Source organism: Neovison vison, chromosome 5 (genome assembly GCF_020171115.1).
Source record: "Neovison vison isolate M4711 chromosome 5, ASM_NN_V1, whole genome shotgun sequence".
Lineage (NCBI taxonomy): Eukaryota > Metazoa > Chordata > Mammalia > Carnivora > Mustelidae > Neogale > Neogale vison.
In genome coordinates, this window is record NC_058095.1 from 157,482,627 (window position 1) to 157,507,021 (window position 24,395).

Sequence of the window (24,395 nt, forward strand, 5' to 3'; positions counted from 1 at the left end):
GAAGAGAGCAAACATTGACTAGGTAAGCGAGAGACTATCTCACAAAGTAATCATTTTTTTTAAAAAAGATTTTATTCATTTATTTGTCAGAGAGAGAGGGAGAGAGAGCGAGCGAGCACAGGCAGACAGAGTGGCAGGCAGAGGCAGAGGGAGAAGCAGGCTCCCTGCCGAGCAAGGAGCCCGATGTGGGACTCGATCCCAGGACGCTGGGATCATGACCTGAGCCCAAGGCAGCCGCCCAACCAACTGAGCCACCCAGGTGTCCCTCATTTTTTCTTTTTTAAAGACTAATTCTTGCCTCTGCTTGTCTACACTCTGTATTTTGTCCATCTACTCAGAATTATTGCCCTAGGGGGAACTGATATCCACTAGTGAAGCTAATAAAAGACCAATGCATAAAGCAGAAAACCGGTTATTTGATATACAGTGAAAAATACAATTGTACCAGAAACGAGAACGCTTTGTAGAAAGAAACTCTGTGGGAAGTAAGATTCTGAGATAAGGATTTGAACGGACGTAATTTATTGGGAAGGTGAAGGAGATGTTGGTAGGAGAGTGGGACCGCGGAGGCCTCAGTTACGTTTGTGTTATCAACCCTGTTACCGCTATGGGCGCCTGGACCTGGATCCGAGGACAGGAGGTGAAACTCTGGGAGCTCGGGGACAGCACACAATTCTTATTTATCCGTCACTCATTGGCTGAGGACGGCTTCTAGGAGGCATTAGCTCCCCTGCCATACCTAGCAGGCCTCTAAGGTACTCACGTGATCTCAGAGCAGGCTTCTCTGGCTGGGCAAGACCTTGGGGTAGAGAACTCCAGGGGGCACTAGGTGGAAGTCCTCCAAACAGTAAGGACAGTATTGGTGGGCACAATGTCATCTGCCGAAGGATTACAACTCTCATGCCCGCTGATCCGAGTATCTTCTCTGGATGGTGCAGTAGACACACCGGCACAGTCTTACTCTTTAATACGGTCTAGATTTTACCAACCGTCCCGTCCCACCTTTCTTTAGACAGGATGATGACACGAGAGCTGTAGGCAGGCAGACAGGTCTATGCTGTGGTCTTGCTTATAATTTGGGGGATCCTTACTCATACAGCGAGAAATTAATTTTTAGGGGGTTGATCTTACTGAATAGAGATGGTATCATGGAACTTAATCAGAGGACAAAGGCCTTTTCAAGTTTGGGGAGAATGTCGCTCTTGCTCCTGTGTTCTCCTTGGTGGCCCAGCCCCGCCAGCAGCAGACAGGTGCAGCCAGATTTGCACAGCGTCTCTGATCACTGGAATCGGATGCATTCCCTCAGTTCTTTTTCTTAAATCTTAGCAACCAGCTCTAAGTAAACACCTATGCATTTACTTTCCTATTCTAAATTTTATCGAAAAGTTTTCTCCACCAAAGGTCTCTGAATACTTTTCAAGTATGTAAAGGGGAAAAGTCTTGGAAATTTTTCTTAAAAAAAAAAAAAACTTACAATCTGCATAATTCCATTTTAATAGTTGAATAATGTGCTTGAGAGATTTGGGATTAGGATGATACTGGTATTTTAAGATTGTCTATAGGTAACCATGGTTTGTTTCTCTAATCCCCTTCTGCTTCATCCAAGCTCCCTGAGCTGACCAGCCCAGGCGACAGGGCAGACCATTACATTCTGCCCCCTGTTCCTCACTAGGGCCGAGGCACGCGTCATTACAGATTCTAGTCAGTATTTTTTTGCTTTTCTTGTCATTTATTTGTGAATCTTCATTCCTGATGGTCATTCCTCTTGCTTGGGGAAGGATCGTTCCAGGAGGGAGAGGGAGAGGGAGAGATGTGTCCCCGTCAGTGGCTTATCCTGGGTAACATACAGCTCGGAAAGCTGCATAGAACTTGGAGTCCACACATGCACTCTGATATGATTCCTCGACAAGACTCTCTCTTTTCTTCTTCCTCATGGTGATTATAGTTTATGAAGTTGCTGTGAACACCAAATTATTTCTCTTATTCCTAAGAGAAATACGGGGCCATGTTCCTGCCTCTAATCAGAGGATTTTCATTAGCAGATCAGTACATGCCCTTGTATTATGTATGTTTCTGTCTAGAGTCACCTTGTGTCATGTTAACGTGGAACACACGGCCAGTGGCCCTGTAACCCACACCGGGATGGAGATCATGTAGCAGATGATTTCTCTGTAAGGGACAAGACGGCCTTTTTGCTCTTAGGTATGCGAGGCGGCACTTGGGCACTCTACTTAGGGGCCATCTCAAACACCAAAATCATCAGCAAAAAGCACAAAACAGTTACAAGCAAAGACTAAACATACTGCAGAAAGGACACTTGATTACAGTGTGAGAGCTGAATCAAGAGACCGGGGGGATCTTCTTTGACCTTAGCCGGGAGTGTGACCCGTTCAGCCTGCCTGCCCCAAGGACCTGGAAAACTTAAACGAATATTGATTTCAGGGAATACAAAAACATTTTAGTGAGTAAGCAAATTCTCAAATACGGGATTAGCAAATAATGAGAATCAGATGTAATTCATGTTCTCACTGGGAACATTCCCTCCCACCATAGTTTTGCACTTGGGCTCAGAGTGTGATTTCTTTGGGCCAGCTAATAAAGGTCCTGTGATTTTAATTTGTGTCTTTTCTGAGCACTACTTCAAGGGAGGAATTACTCGAGCCTTGGTTCTTATAACCTTGAATTTCATCTATATCTCAGCTGTTCTCTGGAAAGAATATATAAGAGACATGACATTAATTAACATGTTTGAATCTATAGTCACTTTAAGATTAAGGTATACAGCATACTAAGCCAAATGATGAGATCACAAGTTCCTCCATGAAGCTTTATGTAAATGTGCTTTAATACTTAGAAATACAAATGGCAATACAGTACAGTAGTTAGGAATTTGGGTAAATTGGAAGGGGAGGTGAACCATGAGAGACTATGGACTCTAAAAAACAATCTGAGGGGTTTGAAGTGGCGGGGGGGTGGGAGGTTGGGGTACCAGGTGGTGGGTATTATAGAGGGCAAGGCTTGTATGGATCACTGGGTGATAATGAATAATGATTTTCTGAAAATAAATAAATTGGAAAAAAAAAGAATTAAAAAAAAAAAAAAAAGACTACAGTTGGGAGCCCCCCCCCGCAACCCTGGCTCTGCCACTTACTAATAGTATTTGAGATAGTTTCCATAACCTCCATTTCTCACCTATAAAATGATAGTCATAATATACCTCTCTAATAGGGTGCTGTAAGAGTAGATGAGCTAATGCATCTGAAGTACCCAGCATATAAGTATTGTGCACATATGACGTACATATGTGTGCACACACATATCTACACATGTAGATATTATTACTGGTATGTACACATACAAAGAGACTGACACATGACGAAGGCAGAATTTTGTGCTGTGGACTGCTGTCAACTCTATGGGATGTGTAACAGGGTTCCATGTTTGCTTATTAATTCCTTCTGTACCAACAGTTTATTCAAAGCTGTGACTTTCTGGTATTCAGGTTTAGATGGAATGAAGTTTTCCCCTGTTTACTTTTTTTTTTTAAAGACTTTATTTATTTATTTGACACAGAGAGAGAGAGCTCACAAGTAGGCAGAGAGGCAGACTGAGAGAGGGGGAGGCAGGCTCCCCACTGAGCAGAGAGCCTGATGTGGGGCTCGATCACCGGACCCTGAGATCACGACCTGAGCGGAAGGCAGAGGCTTTAACCCACTGAGCCACACAGGCTCCCTTCCTGTTCACTCTTTGCGTAAAGCAGGCTTTCTCCTCACGCCTGACAGTGAGCTACTGAAACCAAGTGGCCGCTGTGCGTCTCAGAAGTGTTTTCGGTGGTTCTTACTCAGCAGTGCACTTTCTCTGGGGGATCTTCTCGTAGATTTTCCCCAAGCGTGGGAGAGCACAGTGAAGAAGACACACCAGCCAGGGGGGTTTCCCTAAGCCATGGTATGCATTGCCAACGTTTCTGTATTTCTTTGTATCTAAAATTATCTATTATCATAAGAAAAACCCCTCTTCTTACTTAGTAACACCTTATCATAGCACGTAATAATAATTTAATCAGCAAATACTCATTGCATATTTATTCCATGTAAAGCCCTGCCGGGGCTCTCAGTATTTTTCATCTCCTTGATGCCATTCTCTCTGACCTGTGTTCTTACAACGTTTCTCTTGGTTCAATGTTAAACCCGTGGAAGCTGCTCTACCTTCCAGCCATGCCACATAACGGACTCCCCCTGAGGTTACTGATAAACCCTCCTTGCCCAAATCCTGGGTGATTTTCAGTACTCATTCCAAATGACCAGAATAAAACACAGGTGCTGTTATGACTCTGAAACCCCCGGGAAATGGTCTCCCCTCCGCGCCTCAGAAACGCCGGTCCCGCCTGTTTCTTCTCCCACTTCTCTTCTAACCACTTCATTTCTTGCCCTTGTTCCCCTTCCTAAGCCCACCCGTAAATCTTCGTATTTCCCTTGACATGGCTTCTGGATGTCTTCCCGCTGTTCGCTGTCCGCGTGCCGTACCAGCCTCTCCCCCCTTCGTCTCCAGGTCAGTCTCTCCAGGTGATTTCTTAGCTCCATTCTCCTGAGTTCCAGACTCTTTTTTTTTTTTTTTTTCAAATTCAAATTAAATATTTTCATTGGGAAATTCTTGCAGCTTCTGTTTGGTTGAATCTGAAGTTATCATTTATTTCTTCATTAATTCAGCAACTGTTTATTGAGCCTGTACTCTTTGCTGGCCCTGGAGATTCGGCGGGGAATCTGCCGGAGCTTACAGTCATGGGGGAAGGGCAGATGTTGACAAAGGAATGACATTGAGCCAGAGGTGCTGAAAGCAGAGCCTCTCGTTCAGTGGGAGCATACGTAATCAGGGGATTTAACCCAGACTCTAATTCTCCATATCTGGGTAATGCTACATGGTGCATAGTATGCGCTTTGCACATATTAATCAGCTGAACACGATGCCTGCCATAGTTGGTGCTAACAGGACGGGTAGAACTCTGCTGTGTGCAGCGGTGGGTGTGACACAGCAGTCACAGAGAACAGTGTGTACCAGGAATCTGCGGGAAAGCCAGAGTGACATACTGCAAGCACATTTGAGAACCAGAAACCCTGGACGGTTGGAGATTGGAAAGCAAACAGGAGAAGGGTGTGACATGTTTTAAAAACCATGTTGGTGACTTGAGGTTTTACTCAGAGGATGATCGGAAGCCACAGAAGGGGGTTACACAAGGCAGTAATATGATCCCTATGTTGAAAATGCACCTCTGGCTGTGGGGTGAAGTAGGCATTGGAGGAGTGTGTTGGTGAGGCTGGTGGGTGAATATGGAGGTTAGGAGAGCAGTTCTGGTGAGACGTGAAGGTTGTTCAGCTAGGTAGAGGACAGGACAGATGGAAAACTTGGATGTGTTGGTGACGGGATTACCAACAATGCGGACAATAGGCTAACAAAACCCTTACCTTACTGAAAGAGATTCTGACCCTCTGTTAATCTCCTAACTCTGGTTCCCTGGGAACAGATGAAGACAGTATACGCCGAGGTAACCGGACAACATTGCTCCTAGTAATAGTGATCTGTGGTTGATAAATTTCAACTAGATTGGGAGGGAGTATGGCTGAACTATTAAATGTGTGATGAGGGTGCCGTGCCCCGGTGGGGTTTCCGGGAACTCTGCTTAGGGAATCATTAGGAGAGATTTGGGCTCCTTTAGGACATAAGTCTTCCTATAGGTTAGGGAAGCCTCAGCATCTGTGCCATATGGATCCCATCTCCGGGCATCTGGGCTGTGTTATCAGAAGAGAAGGTAATTCCCATACCACTGTATTGAGCTGTCATCCTCATAAACGGCTGCAAGGACTTGCATGGGAGAAACGCCTGGTGCCGTCCTCCTGCCAGGATGTGGTTCCAGCCTCTTTTCCTTCCAGGGAGACTAGGGCCACGTGTCAGCCAGAAGGCTTAGCGGAGTCCTCACTACCCCAGGAGTATGAGCAGCATTTGCAGAAATCCATGATGAAGGGATGAGTGAAGGACCAGGTAGGATCAAGGATGAGTCCCAAGTAAGTTTCTGATTTGAGTATTTGGATGGAGGAGACAATACTTTGTGGTGCCAATTGTCTCCATATTTTTTAAAAATGATTTCTTCATAGAAGACCATGGAGATGGAGAAATTTAGATGTGCTATGATTTTGTCCCTTTTACCCGGCATTGTATTCCTTACCTTCATTTCTCCTTGAATACCTCACCATTTTTCCATCCTTCTACTCATCCTCCAAATTATCTCCTTTAGGCAGCCTTTCTGAAATTCTTTTATACTTCCTCCATACTGTAATACCTTCATCATAATATCTCCCCATTTCCCTGTGTTCTTATATGTCTCTCTTCTTCAGATCTATACCCTTCTCGTGGGCACAGTAAGAGCCTCCCCTTCCCCATTATTGTATCCTCAAACTTAGGTTAAGGATTGATCCCAAGAAGTTTTTTTTCTTTGAATAAATTGAAAATTAATGAGGCCACAAATAAGGGGAGAAAGGGACAGAGGAAAAAAAGACAGAGATCCTAGTTTGGAATCAGAGAATTCTTCAGGTGGGAATGAGCATTTGACCTGAATCTTGAACAGCTAATATTTAGCTATGTGGAGCTTGGGTGTGAAGATCATTTCGGGTCTGGGAGGGCTAAGCAAAGGCACAGAGATGAAAAAATATTTGCTATGTTGAAGGAATGCTTTTGTTTCATTTTCTTACATCAGAGCTCTTTCTCAGCTGCTCTTGAATCCATCCTTGGGAATTTTTTTACACTATTCATTTATCATTTATAATGTACATTATTTCACTTCACCTATTTTATTTTGCTCATCTTTAGATGTTTGGGCATTATAAAATATTTTTTATTTTTTTAACATTAAACAACTAAAAATTAATGAAAAATACAAAGGACAAAATAAAAATTCCTCATAAATCTATCATTCAAAAATAATGTCTGGTGATACTGTGTTGTATGCTTTCCTATATTTTTTGAGGGATAGAACTTTTTAAAAAAATCTTGGTTTATGAATCTTCTGTGGGTATTTTGATATTTTTTCTAGAGGAAGTCCACATTCTATGGTGTGTGTGGGTGTGGGGGCACTCTGCTGTATTCCTTCAGAAAAGACTTAAGTGAGTAGAAGTCATTTTTTTAATAAGCTGAGTGAGCAGAGCCGTACAGCAAGATGAATGGGAAGCTCCTGTTCGGACAGACCAGGGTTTGGATCCTGGCTCCATTTCCTACTAGCTGTAGTAACTTACATAGGTTCTTTGGTCTCTGCCTTGATACACCCATGTGTGTGGAAAGGATATAACACCCACCAGTTTTCTTTATGGTGAGAAGGAGACATAAGGAATGCACCGTGCCTGTGACTGCCAGCCAAGTAGGCATCCATGCACGTCTTCTGCATGTAACGGGAACCAAAAGATTGAAATGTCCGTCTTCGGAAGAGGACAAAACAATGCATCTGTTTTGGATATCTTAAAGCATTAGCTGTGGGGAGTTAAGAAAAAGTTGGCGTCATATGAATCATCAGTTCTGTGTCTAGGAGGAGTGGCAGCTCTTTGTAGAAAGCATTTATTGCTCCCCTCACGTGGGAGCCAGGGGTTAACAAATCTTCCTAGTATGAGTGAGTGAAACTCCTCTCCTCCACCTGGCATGGCTTTGGAGGCGAACAAGACTGAGAGTCACTCACGTAGGTCATTTTCTCTGTTCACCACCAGACACAGGACCATAGTTTGCGTGGTCTTTCACCTGGAGAGATGAGCCAGCGTGTGGCCAGAGAGCCATGCAGGGCTTGCCTGAGTATTTCAGCAAACAAGGACTGAGTGAAAGCAAACCCATCTATAAGCCTGCCAAATGAGCAGGCACATGAGAAATAATAACTAGTCCTACTTATCTCCTCCTACGAGTAACGCTGAAGATGATTTACCATCTCCGGTGGGTGGGGGTAACTTGGTAATTGTACCTCAAGGTGAATGTAAGTAATTACATAATTCTAGGTAGTTCGGGTTTGATTACACCAAAATTACATCCTGAAAATGAGTCATGAAAATGACTGGCAAACAGAAAATTGGTATGAGATAAGACCCTTCTACTTTAATTAAGTTATTGGTGAGTCACGTGCAGTGATCGTAGACCACATGCGGACCTTCTCAAGACATCTTTATTAACAATGAAAACTGTATGTGATCTGTAAGTGCGTGGATTTTTTTAATGAAATAAGTCACTACTGAAAAAACATGCTCTGTCCAGAGGGATAATCCTAAGAATCACTCACTTTTTAGTGGTATACAATTTTAAGTGTGTACACAATTTTAATTTAATTTCATGAAGAAAATATATCCACATGTTGGCTCGTGTATGTTTAATTGTTTTAGGCTAATAGAAACTTAACCAGAGAGCTCCCTCCTGCCCTCCATTTACCCAGGACAGGAATAAGAAATGGCCTGCTTATTGCTGTTCTTCTTTCCTCTGTGTTCCTGGAATAGCTGCTGCCCATGGGTCCAATTGAAGAAACAAGAAAGGATAATGAAGAGCCACCTCTTAATTACACAATCAGCTCACATTTCTTCTGGGAGTTCTTTAGTTCATAGCTGCAAATTGAAGGAGCACATGCAGCCTGAGGATATGAGGATAGTGACCCCCAGGTGTTGCTGGATTGCTGACCTTGACAAAGGTCTCCAACCACGGACTCAAGCCAAGCCTCTCTTAGCTTGGGTAGCAGGGGGATTGTCTCCAGATGACATCACAGTCCTCTTTTCTGAGTTCCTAAGTGTACCAGTCAGAACTGCAGGTAAATCACAGAAATGTATCTGCAGGTTGTCACTCCAGGGATGGATGGTGAGGGGTCTACTCGAGAGCCATCAATGTCCCGTACTCCTCTGTCTTCACTTCCGACCTTCCAGCATGACTTTTACTGTCGTGCTCCTAGAAAGCCTCCAGTATATCCATCTTCTAGGGAAGAAAAAGGGGAGAGAAAAGGGCAAAGGGCAAACAGCAAAGGGCACATGCTGGCCGAGTCTGTCTCATTTTCTTCGGATGATAGTAGCTTTCCTGGAAACCTCACCCAAAAGATTTTCTCTTGTATCTCATTTGTTAGAGCTGTGTCTTAGATCCAAAGGAGCCTGGGTACTCAAACATTTTCAGATGGGTATATTATCACCTCCCTGGAAAAAAAAAATGAGTGCCTCCTCCAATATTAACAAGGGAAAAAGAATATTGGGCAGGCAATATGTAGTGTCTGAGACTATTAGATCCTTTCATAGGTCAGTTTCCTAATTGAGAAACATCATTGCAGTGTTTTAAAGAAATGTGTCTCAGAACCAGTAAATTTCATTGGAAATGGTCTTTGTCTAGAGCAGCCCTGTCCAACAGAATTTTCAAAGATAACTGGAATGTATCTGCTTCATTTTACTCGGGAGCCACTGACTCCATAGAGCTTTCAGGCACTTGATATGTGACTGGGGCACCTGAGACACTGCACTTAAAATCTTAACTTAATTTTAATACATTCAAATAATCATGAGTGACTACTGACTAATACATTGGGCAACACAAGTCTGGAGCATCCTTCATGAATATTTTGGTGTGGGGGAAGGGAAGCAAATAGGAAGAAAGAGTGAGGACGGGGGTACCAGATGCGCGGAGCTAAGTATCTGGGAGAGGTGAGTGGCTGTGGAAGTGAAAATCAAATGGAAAATTACTCACCAGTGAGAAGACTTGGAAGTCAAGTGAAGGCCGATTTAGTGTACTTCAGATGGCTCATTAGGCTGGCTCTTTCTCAGGTTCACTCTAGAATAATCTGTTTACACTTATTATAAGAGGATAGCTTATCGCTATGGTTTCTGCCTCCCCGCAGACACATTGTTCTTACTGAATGGTACACATGCATTAGGCTGCAATAAGTCTGCCACCCCTGGGTGTTTCATTCATAGACCTCAGTGACAGAGTTGGTCTGGCAAAAGCTGAGTGAAACTACTTTTTTTTTTTTTTTTAAGATTTTATTTATTTATTTGCCAGAGAGCACATGTAGGGGGAGTGGCAGGCAGAGGGAGAAGCAGGCTCCCCACTGAGCAAGGAGCCCAATGCAGAACTGAATCCCAGGACGCTGGGGTCATGGTCTGATCCAAAGGCAGATGCTTAAGGGACTGAGCCACCCAGGTGTCCCTAACTGAAAGTACTCTTATGCTCTTATGTTGGTTTTTTGTTTTTTTGTTTTTTGTTTGTTTGTTTGTTTTTTGCTTTTTAACTGATTTTCAGGAACATTCTACTCAGTAGGCCACCTTTATGGAATAGCCTCCCTTGTCATTTTATAAAATTGTTTCATTCTTTACTACATGTTCCTACCTGTCCATCTTCTCCTCTACCTGAGCCCTAAATACTGGAGTTCCCCAAGATTTATTTCTCCCTAGGTATGCTCATTCACTCCCAAATGTTCCAAATGCTATCTATTTTTGGAAATTCCAGCATATATAATCTAGCCCTAACCTGTGAGCACCAGACTTGTGTCACCTGCTTACATGACCTGACTACTTGGTTGTCTTTAAAAAATAATAATAAAAAAATTTGTTTATTTATTTGAAAGCAAGACACAGCAAGAGAGGGAACATAAGCAGGGGGAGTGGGAGCGGGAGAAGCAGGCTTCCCACTGAGCAGAGAGCCGCATGTGGAGCTTGATCCCAGAATCCTGGGATCATGACCTGAGCCAAAGACAGATGCTTAATGACCGAGCCACTGTGGTCCCCTCTACTTGATAGTCTTAAGAGCATCTCAGACACATGAGCTTCAAAAGCAGAGCTGATTTTCTCCTCTCAACCGTGCCCTTCTGCAGCTTCCGTATCTAACAAACAGATCATTATTTATATTTTCCTAGCTAGGAAACCAGTCCTTGCTCACTCATCACGTCCAATCCAAGGCCAAGTCCTATAGGCGCCACCCCCTCTGTCGACTCTCCTCTCTGGGCCTCCACCTCCGTCACCTTCCACTTAGACAACTGCAACTCTCTCGCTTTCCCCATACTCAGTGCCTCCCAACACACCTTAATCTCTCCCACTCAGCTGCTAAGCTGAATTGCAAATTGTAAATCATATCATATCACTGGGTTGCCTAACATCCTCTACGATTTCCCATTCTTCCTAGAATAAAATTGAAACTCCTTACCAAGAATAGACAATTTCCTATGTTCTCATTCCTAAATATTTCTCTGGCTTTGTTATTTATTCCATTTTTTCTTACTCAATTTTCTTTGAACACAGTGACCTTTTTTCACTGCCTGTGAGATGCCAAGCTCTTTCTTATTCCAGGAACTTTTCATTAGCTTTCCTAGAACATTGGCTATCTTGGCTTCTTATCCCTTGAGTGTCACACAGCTCTTCTCTGACTACTCCAGTTAACACTGTTCTCATTGTCGAATATACTAGTGCCCTCTTTCGCTCTCCCACAGCTCAAGTGTATTTGTGTCCTTGTTTTGCACCTTCATGGACTATAAGAACCATGACAGTAGAGCTAGTACGATGCCTTGTGCACAATAGTTTCTCTAATGGTTGCCTACGTCATTAAAATTTATTTTAAAAAGATTGTATTAAAAGATTTTTTAAAGATTTGAAGTAAAGAAGAGCCATGCCAATGGTAAAGAAAACCATTTAAATACCAATGCATTTTGACCATTGTCTGGGCTAGATGCCAACCTAATTTTGTGGAAGGATGTGATGAATGAGCTAATAAATGTAAAACAATCTCCTATTTCCATGAATATAAATTTTATATTAAATTACTTGCTGTGAGGAGCCATTTGGTTATTCTCAATGATATCTTAAGTTAAAGGGAGAATGGCTTCACTGCAATAGAGATTAAATGATTCCAATTATGTCAAATTGATGGAAATTCTCACTAGCCCAGGGTCAGTGAGACCCATTTGGAAAGTCCTGAGCTGGATGCCACTGATGCACAGAAGCTCGTTCTTATTTTTTGTATCCCAGATTATCAGCCTCCAAAGATGGACTTTTTTTTTTTTTTTAACATCTTAAATCACTTTAAGTGGACTTTTGTTTTATTGGGAAAGTAAAGATGTAGTCAATTTAAAAACTATTTTTTGTGTAGGTAGCTCTTAGGGGTCACTGATGTTCTAACTTCCCTCCACCCTACCGAACACAAAAATAAAACAGAGCCATCCAGGAACTGTCCGTTGCCCTTCAGTGACAGTGAATTAACCAGAGGACCTATAAACGTGCCCTTGATTCGGCTTATGGTTCTCAGCTGGGATTTGTGGGTGAAAAATGAAAAGGAGGTTTTGTCAAAAAAAAAAAAAAGATTTCAGGGGCACCTCAGTGGCTCAGTTGGTTAAGGCTGCCTTTGACTTAGGTCATGATCCCGGGGTCCTGGGATCAAACCCCACATCGGGCTCCCTGTCAGCTGGGAGCCTGCTGCTCCCTCTTCCTCTGCCTGCTGCTCCTCCTGCTTGTGCTCTCATGCTCTCTGTCAAATAAATAAATAAAATCTTTAAAAAAAAATCAATCTACAAGTTTTGTTTTTGTCTTTGTTTTTGTTTTGTTTTGTTTGAGGATCCACTGTGTCTAAGGCGGTGTGCTGGGCACTCTGATTCCTACTCTCAGGGAATTCACCATCAAGTAATGGGTTTCTTTGATACATAACTAGATACCACAACGTGCAAGAAAAAGTTCCCAACAGAGGTGAAAAATAAGGTAGTACAGACACTCAGAGGAGAGGATGCACTTCACTTGGGGTTATTAGAAAAATCTTCACTGAAGTTTAGTCACTTACCCCGAGCTTTGAAAACTATTATGGCCAGGCTATGTAGGGTGGGGAGCATGGATTTCTATCTCAGCGAGCTGGGGAAATGTACACAGAACAGGGAATAGATCAGTTTAAGTCAAGAAGTATCTGAAAGGGGAGAAGAGAAGAGAGAGAGTGAGATTGGAAAAGTAGGGCAGGGGTGTATTTCAGCAGCCTAAAACGTAAGCAAGGCTATGTAGGGGAACTTCATCCCATAAGCATTGGGGGGTCTTACAGGGCTGGCAATCAGGGCTCTACGTGAGTGGAGTCATGCTATGGGAAATGGGGAGCACAACTGTTGGAGAAAGACCTGCCAGAAGGTCTCTCAAAAGTTGATGATGGTGACACAGGTGGGCATTTTGGAGGTAGTTTCAATAGATTCTGGTAACTCTTTAGAAGAGGGATATAAGAGATTCAAGTGTGATTCAGGTAGTTTGAGCTGGATCGCTGGAAGGCTAGTTGCACCATTAAAAGAAATGGACCCTGGGAAGAGCAGCTGTGGGAAGGAGAGCCGTAGATGCGGGTCCGGAAGAGCCGGTTTGGATGCTAGTATGATCCAGAGTGTGCAGTCACGGGAGTGGACGTTAGGAGAAATTTAGAGGCTGGTGATACAGTCCCGTGATCATTGCCGTTACCTGAAAACCTGTGATTTATGAAGTTTTCAAAAGAGAGATTATGGAGAGATAAAAGAAGACCAAGAATAGACAGTCAGGGGACACTCGCATTAATAGGGTCAGGAAAAAAAAAAGACAGAAAACTAGACACAGGAGAAGTGTTGGAAGGAGGAGGATCCCAGGTCATGAAGACCTTCTAGGAGCAACTTCTCAAGAAGAAAGTGCCCATGAATGCCAACTGTATACCTTTAAATTATGCATTGTTTAAAGCTACCTATCATGTCTGCGATGCTGGATTTCATGTCCCCTGGTGCCCAGCAAACTGCTCTGCTCATCGTCAGTAAAATATTACCCAACAAATAGTTTTTTGGTTGTTCTGCTTGAAGAGATCTGGTTGTCAGGTAATGCACATACAGGTAAAAGAAGAAAGTTGAAAATAAGAAAGCAGAAGATGAGACAATGTAATGGGATGTTGGTGGCAAGCAATTAGATGGACTTTATGCTGGTGTGTGACTTTCTTAAATACGGTGTGATATATAGATCAAAAAATAAATATTCCCCAGGAGGAGGAACCAAAGACAAAAACAAAAGGGGGAAAATAAAGTCAAAGATATGCATCTAAGCCTTATGCTGTTGTTAACATCTGTACACCAAATCGACTTAATTACATCAGTTCTTATTAAGGGAAGAGTACACAGATAAAGTAACAATGCCATTCCTATGGAAGTTAGCCTTTGGTTTTTTATTAGTAAACAATAGGAGGGCAGTCAATGAATTCAGCAAGCCACGGAAACGTGACTAGCCTTGCAAGTTGGTCTGGATGTCGCGGGTGTGCGCCACCAGGAAGCGTGCTAAGACTTCGTGCTGATAAAAATGCAAATGAGGAAGTGGCTTGTATCAAGGAAGGAGGGTACAATTCCATTTTAATTTATTTCAAGCTTCCTTTCTTTCTTAGACCATCTTCTGTGCTATGTTCAAATGTCGCATGTTAATCTGGAACTCGATTGTGATGTTCTTTTAAACAATTACATGTCAAATTGACTCTGTAGGAAGGAAGGCATGTTTGCTGGATAGGAAATGGGGTCTTGTGGTTTAGGTATTTCTTTCTGAAGAACTGCGAGTCCGCTGGATATTTAGCTGTCTCCCCTTCTCACCCCCTCCCTTACCCCCTGTGGTTGCTTCGCAGGTCACGGAACGTGTTCCTGCGGTCGTTGCGTGTGTGAGAGAGGCTGGTTCGGGACGCTCTGCCAGCACCCGCGCAAGTGCAACATGACGGAGGAGCAAAGCAAGAGCTTGTGTGAATCAGCAGATGGCATATTGTGCTCGGGGAAGGGTGAGTATCTCTGCCGGAGCTTGGACCTGGTCCCTGTTCTGACACAGGGTTTGGGCGGCAGCGCGTCCCTTTGCAGGAGTGAGAACCACACTGTCCTCTGCTTTACCAGACTTCGGACTCCAAAGCTAACCAACACGAAGTGGGGGGTAGGTGAGGGTCTAAGACGATGAAATGGGTAGGAAGGACTTCCTGCGAGAAGGTCCTGAGCCATCACCGTGGCTGAGTGACATGTAATTAATAATTGCATGAAAAAGAAAGGACAGCAAATACAATGGGCAGTGAATGGACCCCCCCTCACCAAAAGGCAGAGGGGTAATTGTTGAATTCACCTGTGAGAACAGCGCAGCCCAGAACTGCAGAAAAGTGATCGCAAGTTTCCGAACGGTCTGAATCTGGGTGATGTCGATGGGTGTGTGGGGGAGGAGAGCGGGGAAGGTGAGATTTTTGTTTCATAAAACATGGAAAGGAAGAGTCTATGGGTCTAAAAGTTTTGGCGTCACTTTCTTTGGCCTAAAAATCACTCATTTTCCAACCACACACGTGTAATATATAATGAAAATGAAGGCTGCAGTGTTTTTATAATTCACAAGTTGATTGACTAGAAGCCACCATCCCAATCAAACATTTACTGCAGAAATAAATTCTGGAAGAATAGCAATCCTGCCCAGATAAAGCAGAACAGATTTTTCTCTTCTTTTTTTCTGAGAAAGAACACTGACAGATTAAATTTCAGGCACCTTGATGTTTATGTTTCAGCGTGAATTCTTGAGGGACTTGAAAATCCTGTTCTCATGGTGCATATGGGCTCATCTAGGAGTCTGTCACGTTCCTCCCAGCTAGTGCCTAGGAAAACACCAGGAAGGCTCTGGAAGCTCACCAGATTCTCGGTAACGTTCGGGAGCCGCCCTTCTTGAGACTAGATGGTACAGTGTGTCCAGACCCTCTTCTTCAACACAGAGGCCTCCTTGCCCCACACTAGCCCCTCCCCTTTTCAGACAAGCCACAGCTGGGAGGTGAAACTGCACTGTTTACCCCAGGGAAGCCCAGTGAATGGCTGGGGAGGGACGAAGGAGGCTTCAGGGGCTGTTCCTTTACCTACCGCCGAAGGCCTCCGCCATCAGGCTCAGAGAAGCTTTTTGGCTTAGCTGCAAAGATAAAATCCGGTGGAATGCTGTGACCCCATGTGATGCCGAGAGGAAGGCAGAAAATTGAAACCTGCTCAATTTCAACAGACAACTGTGCTGGTCCTTGGTTTCCAGGAATGCTGGGTTTGAGACTCTGTGTTTCCAGTGCTCTGCCTGGGGCCGGGGGGGTGGCGGTGGGGGGGGTGCATAACGGTAGCCGGCAGGTGGCAATCAGCTGAGCTTCAAGCAACCACTTTGTTCCCTGTCTGTTCTCTTACTCAGTTCGTTCTCACTCCAACTCCCAGATGAATCTAGCACCAGCCTGTCCATCAGGGGCTCTCAATGCCTGGAAACACTTGCTTTAGGTTTAAGCTCTGTTGGGAGAGCCTGAAATGGGGAAGGAACTGTGGAGGAGGAGATTAACAAAGGAAGCAGAAAAGAAGGTGGGAATGGAATTATCCCTTCCAGGGGAAGCAGATGGGGGGGTGGGGGGGTGGGAAGAAACGTTATCAGATCAGAAGGCAGCGTCCTGCAAATAACCAAAGGGTGACAATGATTAGCCTTACCTGAATTAGAGTTCTTCTTTCTGAGTACAGCTCCAAAGGTAGAACCCTAAAGCTTAGATTTTTTTTTTTTTTAGTTGGTTTTCCAACTTTTTTTAGTTGGTTTTCTGTAATGGCTTCATTGTTGGAATAAGGATAGTAACTTTTCACAGAAACTCTACAGAAAATGAGGATTTTCTGTCACATTGAAACATTAGTGTGCTCTTAACATTAGTTTACTTTAAAAATCAGTCACTTTGGGCGTGCGCATGTGTGTGTGCGTGTATTTACATTTACGAGAAGCACTGAGGAATCCTTAACACAGTCCACGAGCAGGCCGTGGCTAAGTCGGGTCCAGCTGCATTTATAGGCAGAAAGGCAAAGCCATGGTCACCCATACAGCAAACACCAATCTGTCTGTCGTTTCCTCCGCTGAATTACATACAAACAGGAGTTGTTTCTTTTGAAGAAATGAACGTTCTTCTTAAAGCCACGAGGAGGCTGAGGAGAGTCTCTATTTTTCAGCATCGTAAATGCAGAAAATGCAAAAAGAATAGGTTGACTAAATATCGACCCAGAGGCATTTCCTCAAAACAAAACAGAACAAGGGATCTCTCTCGAGTTAATGCCTTTTCAAATTGTTTGCTTTGGGTGATGGAAATATATCCAGAGATCAATGAAGGGTTGAAAGTCTGCTTGTCTAAGACGTTTATCCTTCAGTGAGTAGAGAGTTTTAGAGTCATTAAACTCAGAAGAGAATGTGAAATATGCCTGGAAGCTGCACTTTTTGATACTGGTGTCGTGGTGATGACGGGCCTTCCTACTGGTGGCAGCAGTTGGCTGTGGCTTTCTCTCCTGTTCTGGAGAGTTCCATGCTGGATTATACAGGAAGAAAGGGGCTAAAACCGAGATCATGAAACTATAGGTACAGAAGAGAATGAGGGGCAGCCATTATTCCTGTCCCCATGGAAGGTGCCACTCCACCCTCACCCCAAGAACCACCGAAAAAGTAGTCCAGGAGTAGACTAACGGTCTCCTAACATGGTGGCGATATAAAGGGGCCTTGACCAGGGCCGTGTATTTCTCCATCTCGTGGACTTCCCAGAATTCCATATACTCTTTGTCAGATTTACAAACGAAAACCCTTCCGCCTGATGATCACAGAGGAAGTTGGAGCCTTTCTCTTTCTCCAGTCATGGGATGGGCATGAGCAGTAAGCCTGAGGTGACATGGCTGTCCGGTGATGGCCCACACCGCCCGCTAAGCATTTCCACCATCAAGACAAGTCTGGAACATGCGCTTCCCGTGAGCTGTGAATAAAGTTGTCACCTCAGGAGATGATGAAGAAATAGCGTTTTATTTCTTTACAAATTGATAGCCAAAACAATAAATCACTCCATAGAAAAAGTTAAAACAAGATACATTGTTGTGACCTTCAGAACCGATGGAGTAGTTAGTACAATAGTGAGAAGTGCCTGCTGGGATGTCAGGTTCCAGCATTTTGTCAGGCTTGATGAACGAAAAAGAAAGTCGCACTTTAAGTAATAGGACAGCTAACGAAGGCGCTTTGCCCTCAGACTCAAGTCGTTTCTGAAGAGCCAGAGGGTTGAGCTTAGAGCCAGGTCTCCCCTGAGTTTAGCCACTGTTGCAGAATATGTGACATAATTCATTAGGCTGTTTTTGGGGGGTTTATTTTTATGGATCCAAGCGTACCCAATGACCTTTTTCCCATCATAACTTCCACTTAGATCCGGGTCGTCACCTGTAATACTCTTCAAGCCACTGTGGTGTGACAGTGACTCTAGTCGTATGTCATTGGTGTCTCCTTAAACTCTCCCAAGGATACCTGCGCGTCCCGTGTCAGCCACGGAAGTCACGGTGCGCACGCCCACCCGCCTGTCATCCCCTCTGCTCCACCCCTGGCTCGTCACCCCCAGGAAAGGGAAAGGGTACCAGCTGCACCTCAAACACCAGCCTTAGCCCAGTGTTCTAGCTGCCTCCCCCGATGTGGCTGTCTCGTCAGAGCTGTGAGAACACACAACTCCTTTTTTGAAACTCCATGGACGTTTTTCCCGTGAGGGGCATTATGGGTCGGTAGGAAGATCGAAGAACAGACTGGGTCAGACTGAAATCTTGGGATAACTGTTGTTTCTGGGTCACGCGGCCCTGGACAATTCCCTTATCCTGTCTGTACTTCCATTGTCTCGTCTTTGAAGAAGGCAGAAGAATCTCATTTCCTTCCCCTTCTTAAGTCCTTTTGAAGACACATGAGAAAATGCGGCTGGTTCCCCAGGAATGGAAGCCAGTAAGAAGCACAGAAGGGGGATGGGAGCCTTCTTGGGGGCCGTGATACTGAGAAAGAAAATAAATGGATTCGTGATGTGGGGTCCCGAGCTCACTACCAGGGAGGTCTTGCCAAAATGGGCCAGCTGCTCCCAGTGGCAGGACCGGTGTCATGGGTGTGAGTGGGTCCCAGCCAGCTGAACAAAACAGTTGGTCACCTCTTGGCAGTCATGGGGCCTGTGTGTGTCCAACAGAATCCTCTCCCTCAATTTTATCCTTTGCAGAGACAGGCAGTCTGGCCTCTAGATATCATTGGAAACAGCCAGAGCGCCCTACGACAAAGGCTATAAGAGGTCCTCCTAACTCTCCCGCCGTGTTAGTACATGCGAGGCCACTCGTAGTATCACAAGCCCTAGAAGAATCCCCGACCTCTGGGATACACTGAGAATTGACAAACAGGAAAGGAGCAACACAGCTGGGAAAGATGCTGACCGAGAAAAGCTCGTTTTCACAGCGCACACAAAAATCAATCCGCATTTCTCTTTCTAAGTATTTCAGTAACTAGTAGACTCTGGGAACTGGAATGTACTTGTCAAACGGTCTATCAGTGTGCACCGTATTAACTTTAGCTGAGCTTATCAGTTTTAGGAAAATACATTGATGTGGCCTGAAGCGAGCATTTCAGAAGCTAGAGCAGAGATCAAAATAGTTTCAGAGCCAGGGGATCAGTTTAATGTGAAATGTAAGAGCTTTTCGTGAATTGTGACAAAATAAAAAAAGACATCCTAGCTGTGATAGACAAATATCATGGACACATAAAGTCGTTTGCTTCTGCTGCTTTGCAGAACTAATTTTGCAATGTAAGGGAGGCACCATTTTAGAAACAACTAAAACCATTCAAATTCTTCAAATAATTAATCTTCCTCTAGTCATGGAGAGAAGGCCATAGCTATGGTGCCTTTTGAGGAAATTGCCATGAAAAGTCAATAAAATGCCCCCAGGTTTTCTTTGTGGTGGATACATCGCTACCCATCTGCTAAGTGAGTCATTGTATGTTGAACATTTCTGGGCCTAAGATAATCGAAAGAAAGTCTTTAAGAGAAATATGCTTCCGAACCAACAAAGCTTTCTAGCGGGATGTGGCCAAGAGGGAGCCACCATCCCCCAGGGATGACCAGGAGGCTCGGCTCCTGGGTCCTGTGCAGCCTGCCAGTCCCTCAGCAGAAGGAAGAGTTGCCTAGCTTGTGCTCAAGAGTGTGCAGACCATCCCAGACCCTCAGGAAAACAGCCAAGACTAAATGAAATCGTGCTGTGGTTAAGCAAGGAGTTGATCAGTGTAAACACAGTCGTCAGCCTCTCACTAATTCTGACTACCGTCTCACCGTGAGAAGTGAGGCAAGGCGTGTCCCACATTTAATTTGGTCACTGGGGATTCTTGTAGCTAAATGCACATGCCAGTTTCCGTATAAAATACCACAAATTGCCAGAGGCGTGGGGCCCATTTATAGGAATCCTTTCACAATATCTGTGATAAATATCAATTCCTTTCTCCAACCACTTTTACCTCCCAGCTTGCTAACTCATTCTTCCTTCAATCACTGTGTTTCACAGAGACACCAATTAATGATTGGTCCCGCCCCCACCCCACTCCATTTTGAACATAGCAAGTCTGGAATTGTATTAAATATATCAAAATACTTTTTTCTACTTCACATTCTCTTACGGTGATTTTTGACCTGAAACATTAAGCGATAGCCCTCACTTAGTAAAAGGAAATCACATTGGGAAGGAAAAACCAAGCCAAGAACATAGGAGGAAGGGGAAGTCCTTTTTGTGTGTGTTTCCTTTTGAATTTTAAAGTTGTCTTTACTGCCTCTATAGGAGTCATTTTGCCGTGGGAGGATTTTTGAGCCTATAGTGTAAGGACCGGTAGACCAAGAGAACTTTCTTCTCTTTGTGAGACCATTTAATTCATATGTTTTCTCTCCTTTTAAATACACCATTCATAAATTTGTTTTTCAGGACACCAAGATATTTTTAATAACAGAAGTGGAAGTTTCTTACTGGTATGAAATAAAAAGAGGGCAAATGGGGGAAGTGATGAGGAAGTTGGTTAGACGCAGAGCCTCCTAGAAGATCGATCAGCTTTTGAGGGGAGATTAGAGCTGTCCTTGATCATGGTAAGGGATTCCCCAAGGTGAGATCCCGTAAGTCAGACTCCCACGAGCGGTCGTGTGCGCATTTGGAGAACTTTAACGAGCCACCCAATATGCAGGTGTGTCCCTCCTTTCAGAAAATCCAGAAGTAGAAGTCCAATAATTCAGTAGTAATTTTAATGATAAAATGCATCCTTATTTAATAGAACTTACCATTCAGGTCCCTTAAAGAGCAGACACTTTTAAAACATGATTCAACTCGGGGGAAAAAAAAATAGAGAGAGAGAGAGAGAGAGAAAAAAAAAAATCTGTTTTTGAACACTTTTTTGGAAGGCCATCTATAAGAATCAGCACATTCTGCTCTTGCTGACATTTCAGCCAGACTGGGCCATGGAACATTTGCTCAAGGCTAATTGCAACTGTCTAGATCCATACCGAAGCCTTTCCTGGTTGACCTTTATGAATTGCAGTAAGTAAAGCTCCCCTCTGGGCAACAGGCTCTTGGATAAACTTGTATCTTGGGAAGATGGGTTTTGAGAAGCCTGTTGTCTGTGTATTGAGGGCGTCCTATTCTAGACGGGAGCCTTGAGTTGCGCGGTGACAGCGAGTCGCGCCCTTTGTCATTTCAGGTTCTTGCCACTGTGGAAAGTGCATCTGCTCCGCGGACGAGTGGTACATTTCGGGAGAACTCTGTGACTGTGACGACAGGGACTGTGACAAGCACGACGGCCTCATTTGCACAGGTGCGGTATGACCCGCCGGGCTCGCTCCGCACCCCCGTCCGGGAGAAAGACGGACAGCCCCGGCTACAGGGCGTCGTGGTCGCTGTGGCTCTCCCGATGATCCAGGCCCGAGAGCGGCTTATAAAATGCATGCGCTTAAACAAGGTCTGGGGGAGACAGAGACGGAGATGAGGCTGAGCTGGAATGGAACAGGGTGGTCACTACGGGTGGACACTCCCCAGCTGGTGGCACCACGTGGAGGCCAGCAGTCGTGGAAGATCAGATTCCCCATAGCTGTTTAATAAGCTACTAGTACGGCGGCTGCAGAGGATGAGTGGAATGGCTTCGATTCTGAGCGGCTGGGGTAGCTGAGAACCTATTTTCCCCTGGTGCATTTCGGTCATGCTGATGACCACCCCCCCGCCCCCGTGTATTTTCTTGCAGGGAATGGAATCTGTAACTGCGGGAGCTGTGAGTGCTGGGACGGATGGAATGGAAATGCCTGCGAAATCTGGCTTGGCACGGAGTACCCTTAACAACTACACGGGACACGACTGGAGTCTTACTTTTCTAGGCCCTTAGAGCAATGTAAATGCGAAGGAAACCATGTATAATCACCACTAGGACAAGTCAAACAGACTCTTGTTACGTTTTTCTATTTCCGAATGCCTGCATGAAGTCTGGGTACCTATTAAAAAATGAGTTAAGCAAAGTCTGATGTAAATAATGCCAGAAAGAAATCCTCTTCCAGAGTTTACATCAGTGGTTCTCAACAAGGGTGACTGTGCCACCCGGAAAACACTTGGCAACATCTGCAGACAATTTCAGTTGTCACACTGGGTGGGGTGGGAGGCCGTGCAACAGGCCTTGAGTGGGTAGAGGCCAGGGAGGCTGCTAAACCTCCTCGGGGGCACAGGACGGCCCCCACAACAAGAAGTTAGCAGACTCCAAGCATCGATAGTGCCAGAGCTGAGAAACGTTGAGTTCCATGGCCGGTGGACATGCATATCCCTCACAAAAAGACCACATGAGAATCTCAGGAAATACCCTCACATAAATCCATCAGTCATATTTTTTTCAGGATTCCCTGTCACTCAGCGTTTCCGTGTGGGGACAATAAAGACAAACAAACATAAGGGACAATGACCAGGGTTGGGGGGAATTGGGGGTGGGGTAGGGGGGAGGCAGGGGGAGGCGGGGCGGGGGGTGCGGGCAGAGGGCAGATCATTAGTGCTTTTCAAAGAAAAAGACTGGTCAGTTTTAGCCAGTAAGTCATTCATCTGGTCTCACTTTAAACTCACAAAAGAAGATTCTCTTAGGAAGGAGGTATGAAAAGTATAGAATTTGACATTTTTAATAGCTAGCGATGTACGTTGCTTACAATCTGTGTCGATATATATTTGCCTACTGCTGATAAACAGCAACACAAAACGAACGGGTATTCAGGGCACCTTCTGTTCCTAGATCCCTTTTTAAACTGGGCAGGGGTAGGTGTACAAGGACTCTGATTTTTCACTATTTAAATTATTCCTTGGTAACTTGCCTTTTAAAAAGATAATATCTAATTGGGCCTAGGATAGGCTTAGAGTATGCATTTGTTTCCTTTAAAAAACTCTTATATCTAAGGACACATTATTTACTGCAAAAGTAGGGTCATGCAGAGAAGTCAGGAAGAGATACTGTGATCAAATGATACCAGTCTCAAAGCTCAAAGGATAAAAAAAAAAAATCTAGAAATGTCTTAAGTAGAAATTACAAATATTCACTCAGCAATAGGAACAAAATGTTTATTTTCTTAATGGTGAAATTTTGCTCTGTATGAAAGTCACATTGAATTATGAAAATGTACAATAATTAGGACTTCCCTTACATATTTACAGTTAAATCTACTTACACACATTAGTTTAGGCAACCTTTAATTATTTGGAGCTAAAAAAACCCACTTTTTTTTTCTAAATGTGAATTATATTTTGTAAAATCCTAGAATAATGTAACAAAACCATTTTTCCGCATTAAGATGAAAATTTTTACTTGGAAATTTTACTTAATGATGTAAATATTCTAGAGTCATGGCTTGGACTTTGTAAGTCAAGTCACCAAAAATAAGGAAAATGTGCATTTGCCAAGTTACTTAAAAATTTAATATTGAAAATTATTTAAGAGAAAGTTTATCTGATGCTGACTTTTATAGTACTGATAGTGTTCTCATACTTTAATAGAGTTATAAAATTGTTATCTCTATCCTGAGATTATGGAGTGCAACCATATTAGTTGTATCTCTATTGTTGAGTATGTCCGTTGATATATCAGTTTTGTAAAATGAGGGAAATAGAAGCAGTTGAGAAATAATATAGAGTATATTCTTTCCTCCTCTCTATTTAATCATTTTAAGCCTCAAACAAACTTGTTGTAATTGTTCAGTCACATTTTTGAGGACTCGATGATGCACCATCCTCCAAATTCCCTTCATTATCTCGCCATCATAACACAAACCACCTTTGACTTCCCCTCCTGCAGAACTATAAAGGACCAGAGTAAATGTTTTAGACCTTGTGGGCCACACAGTCTAAGAAGAAGTTGGATTTCTTCTCTGTTTGTTTGTTTATAATATTTTAAAACTATACAAGGGAAAACAGAAAGCAAACTCATTTGGAGCTCATGGGCATTTTTACAAAAACAGACTGTGCTCAATTTGGCTCCCAGCCAAGCAGCATTTTGCCAACCTGAGCTCCCCTGAAGCCGCCCTTAATTTCCTTTGTCTTATCCTGCAATCCCGAGTGCGCCTTATTTTTCTTGAGGTTCTCTACG

The 24,395-nt window shown here is 43.8% G+C and overlaps 1 protein-coding gene across 1 annotated transcript in view; it reads left to right on the plus strand.

The window, feature by feature from the left end:
• Nucleotides 1-22,299, plus strand: part of ITGBL1 (integrin subunit beta like 1) — a 209,032-nt gene extending 186,733 nt beyond the window's left edge. Inside the window, exons 9-11 of the mRNA XM_044250051.1 lie at nt 14,614-14,760; nt 21,495-21,608; nt 22,032-22,299. Coding sequence (XP_044105986.1) covers nt 14,614-14,760; nt 21,495-21,608; nt 22,032-22,123 — 353 coding nt within the window. The 3' untranslated portion in view covers nt 22,124-22,299. The remainder of the gene's footprint in view (nt 1-14,613; nt 14,761-21,494; nt 21,609-22,031) is intronic.
• Nucleotides 22,300-24,395: the final 2,096 nt, after the last annotated feature.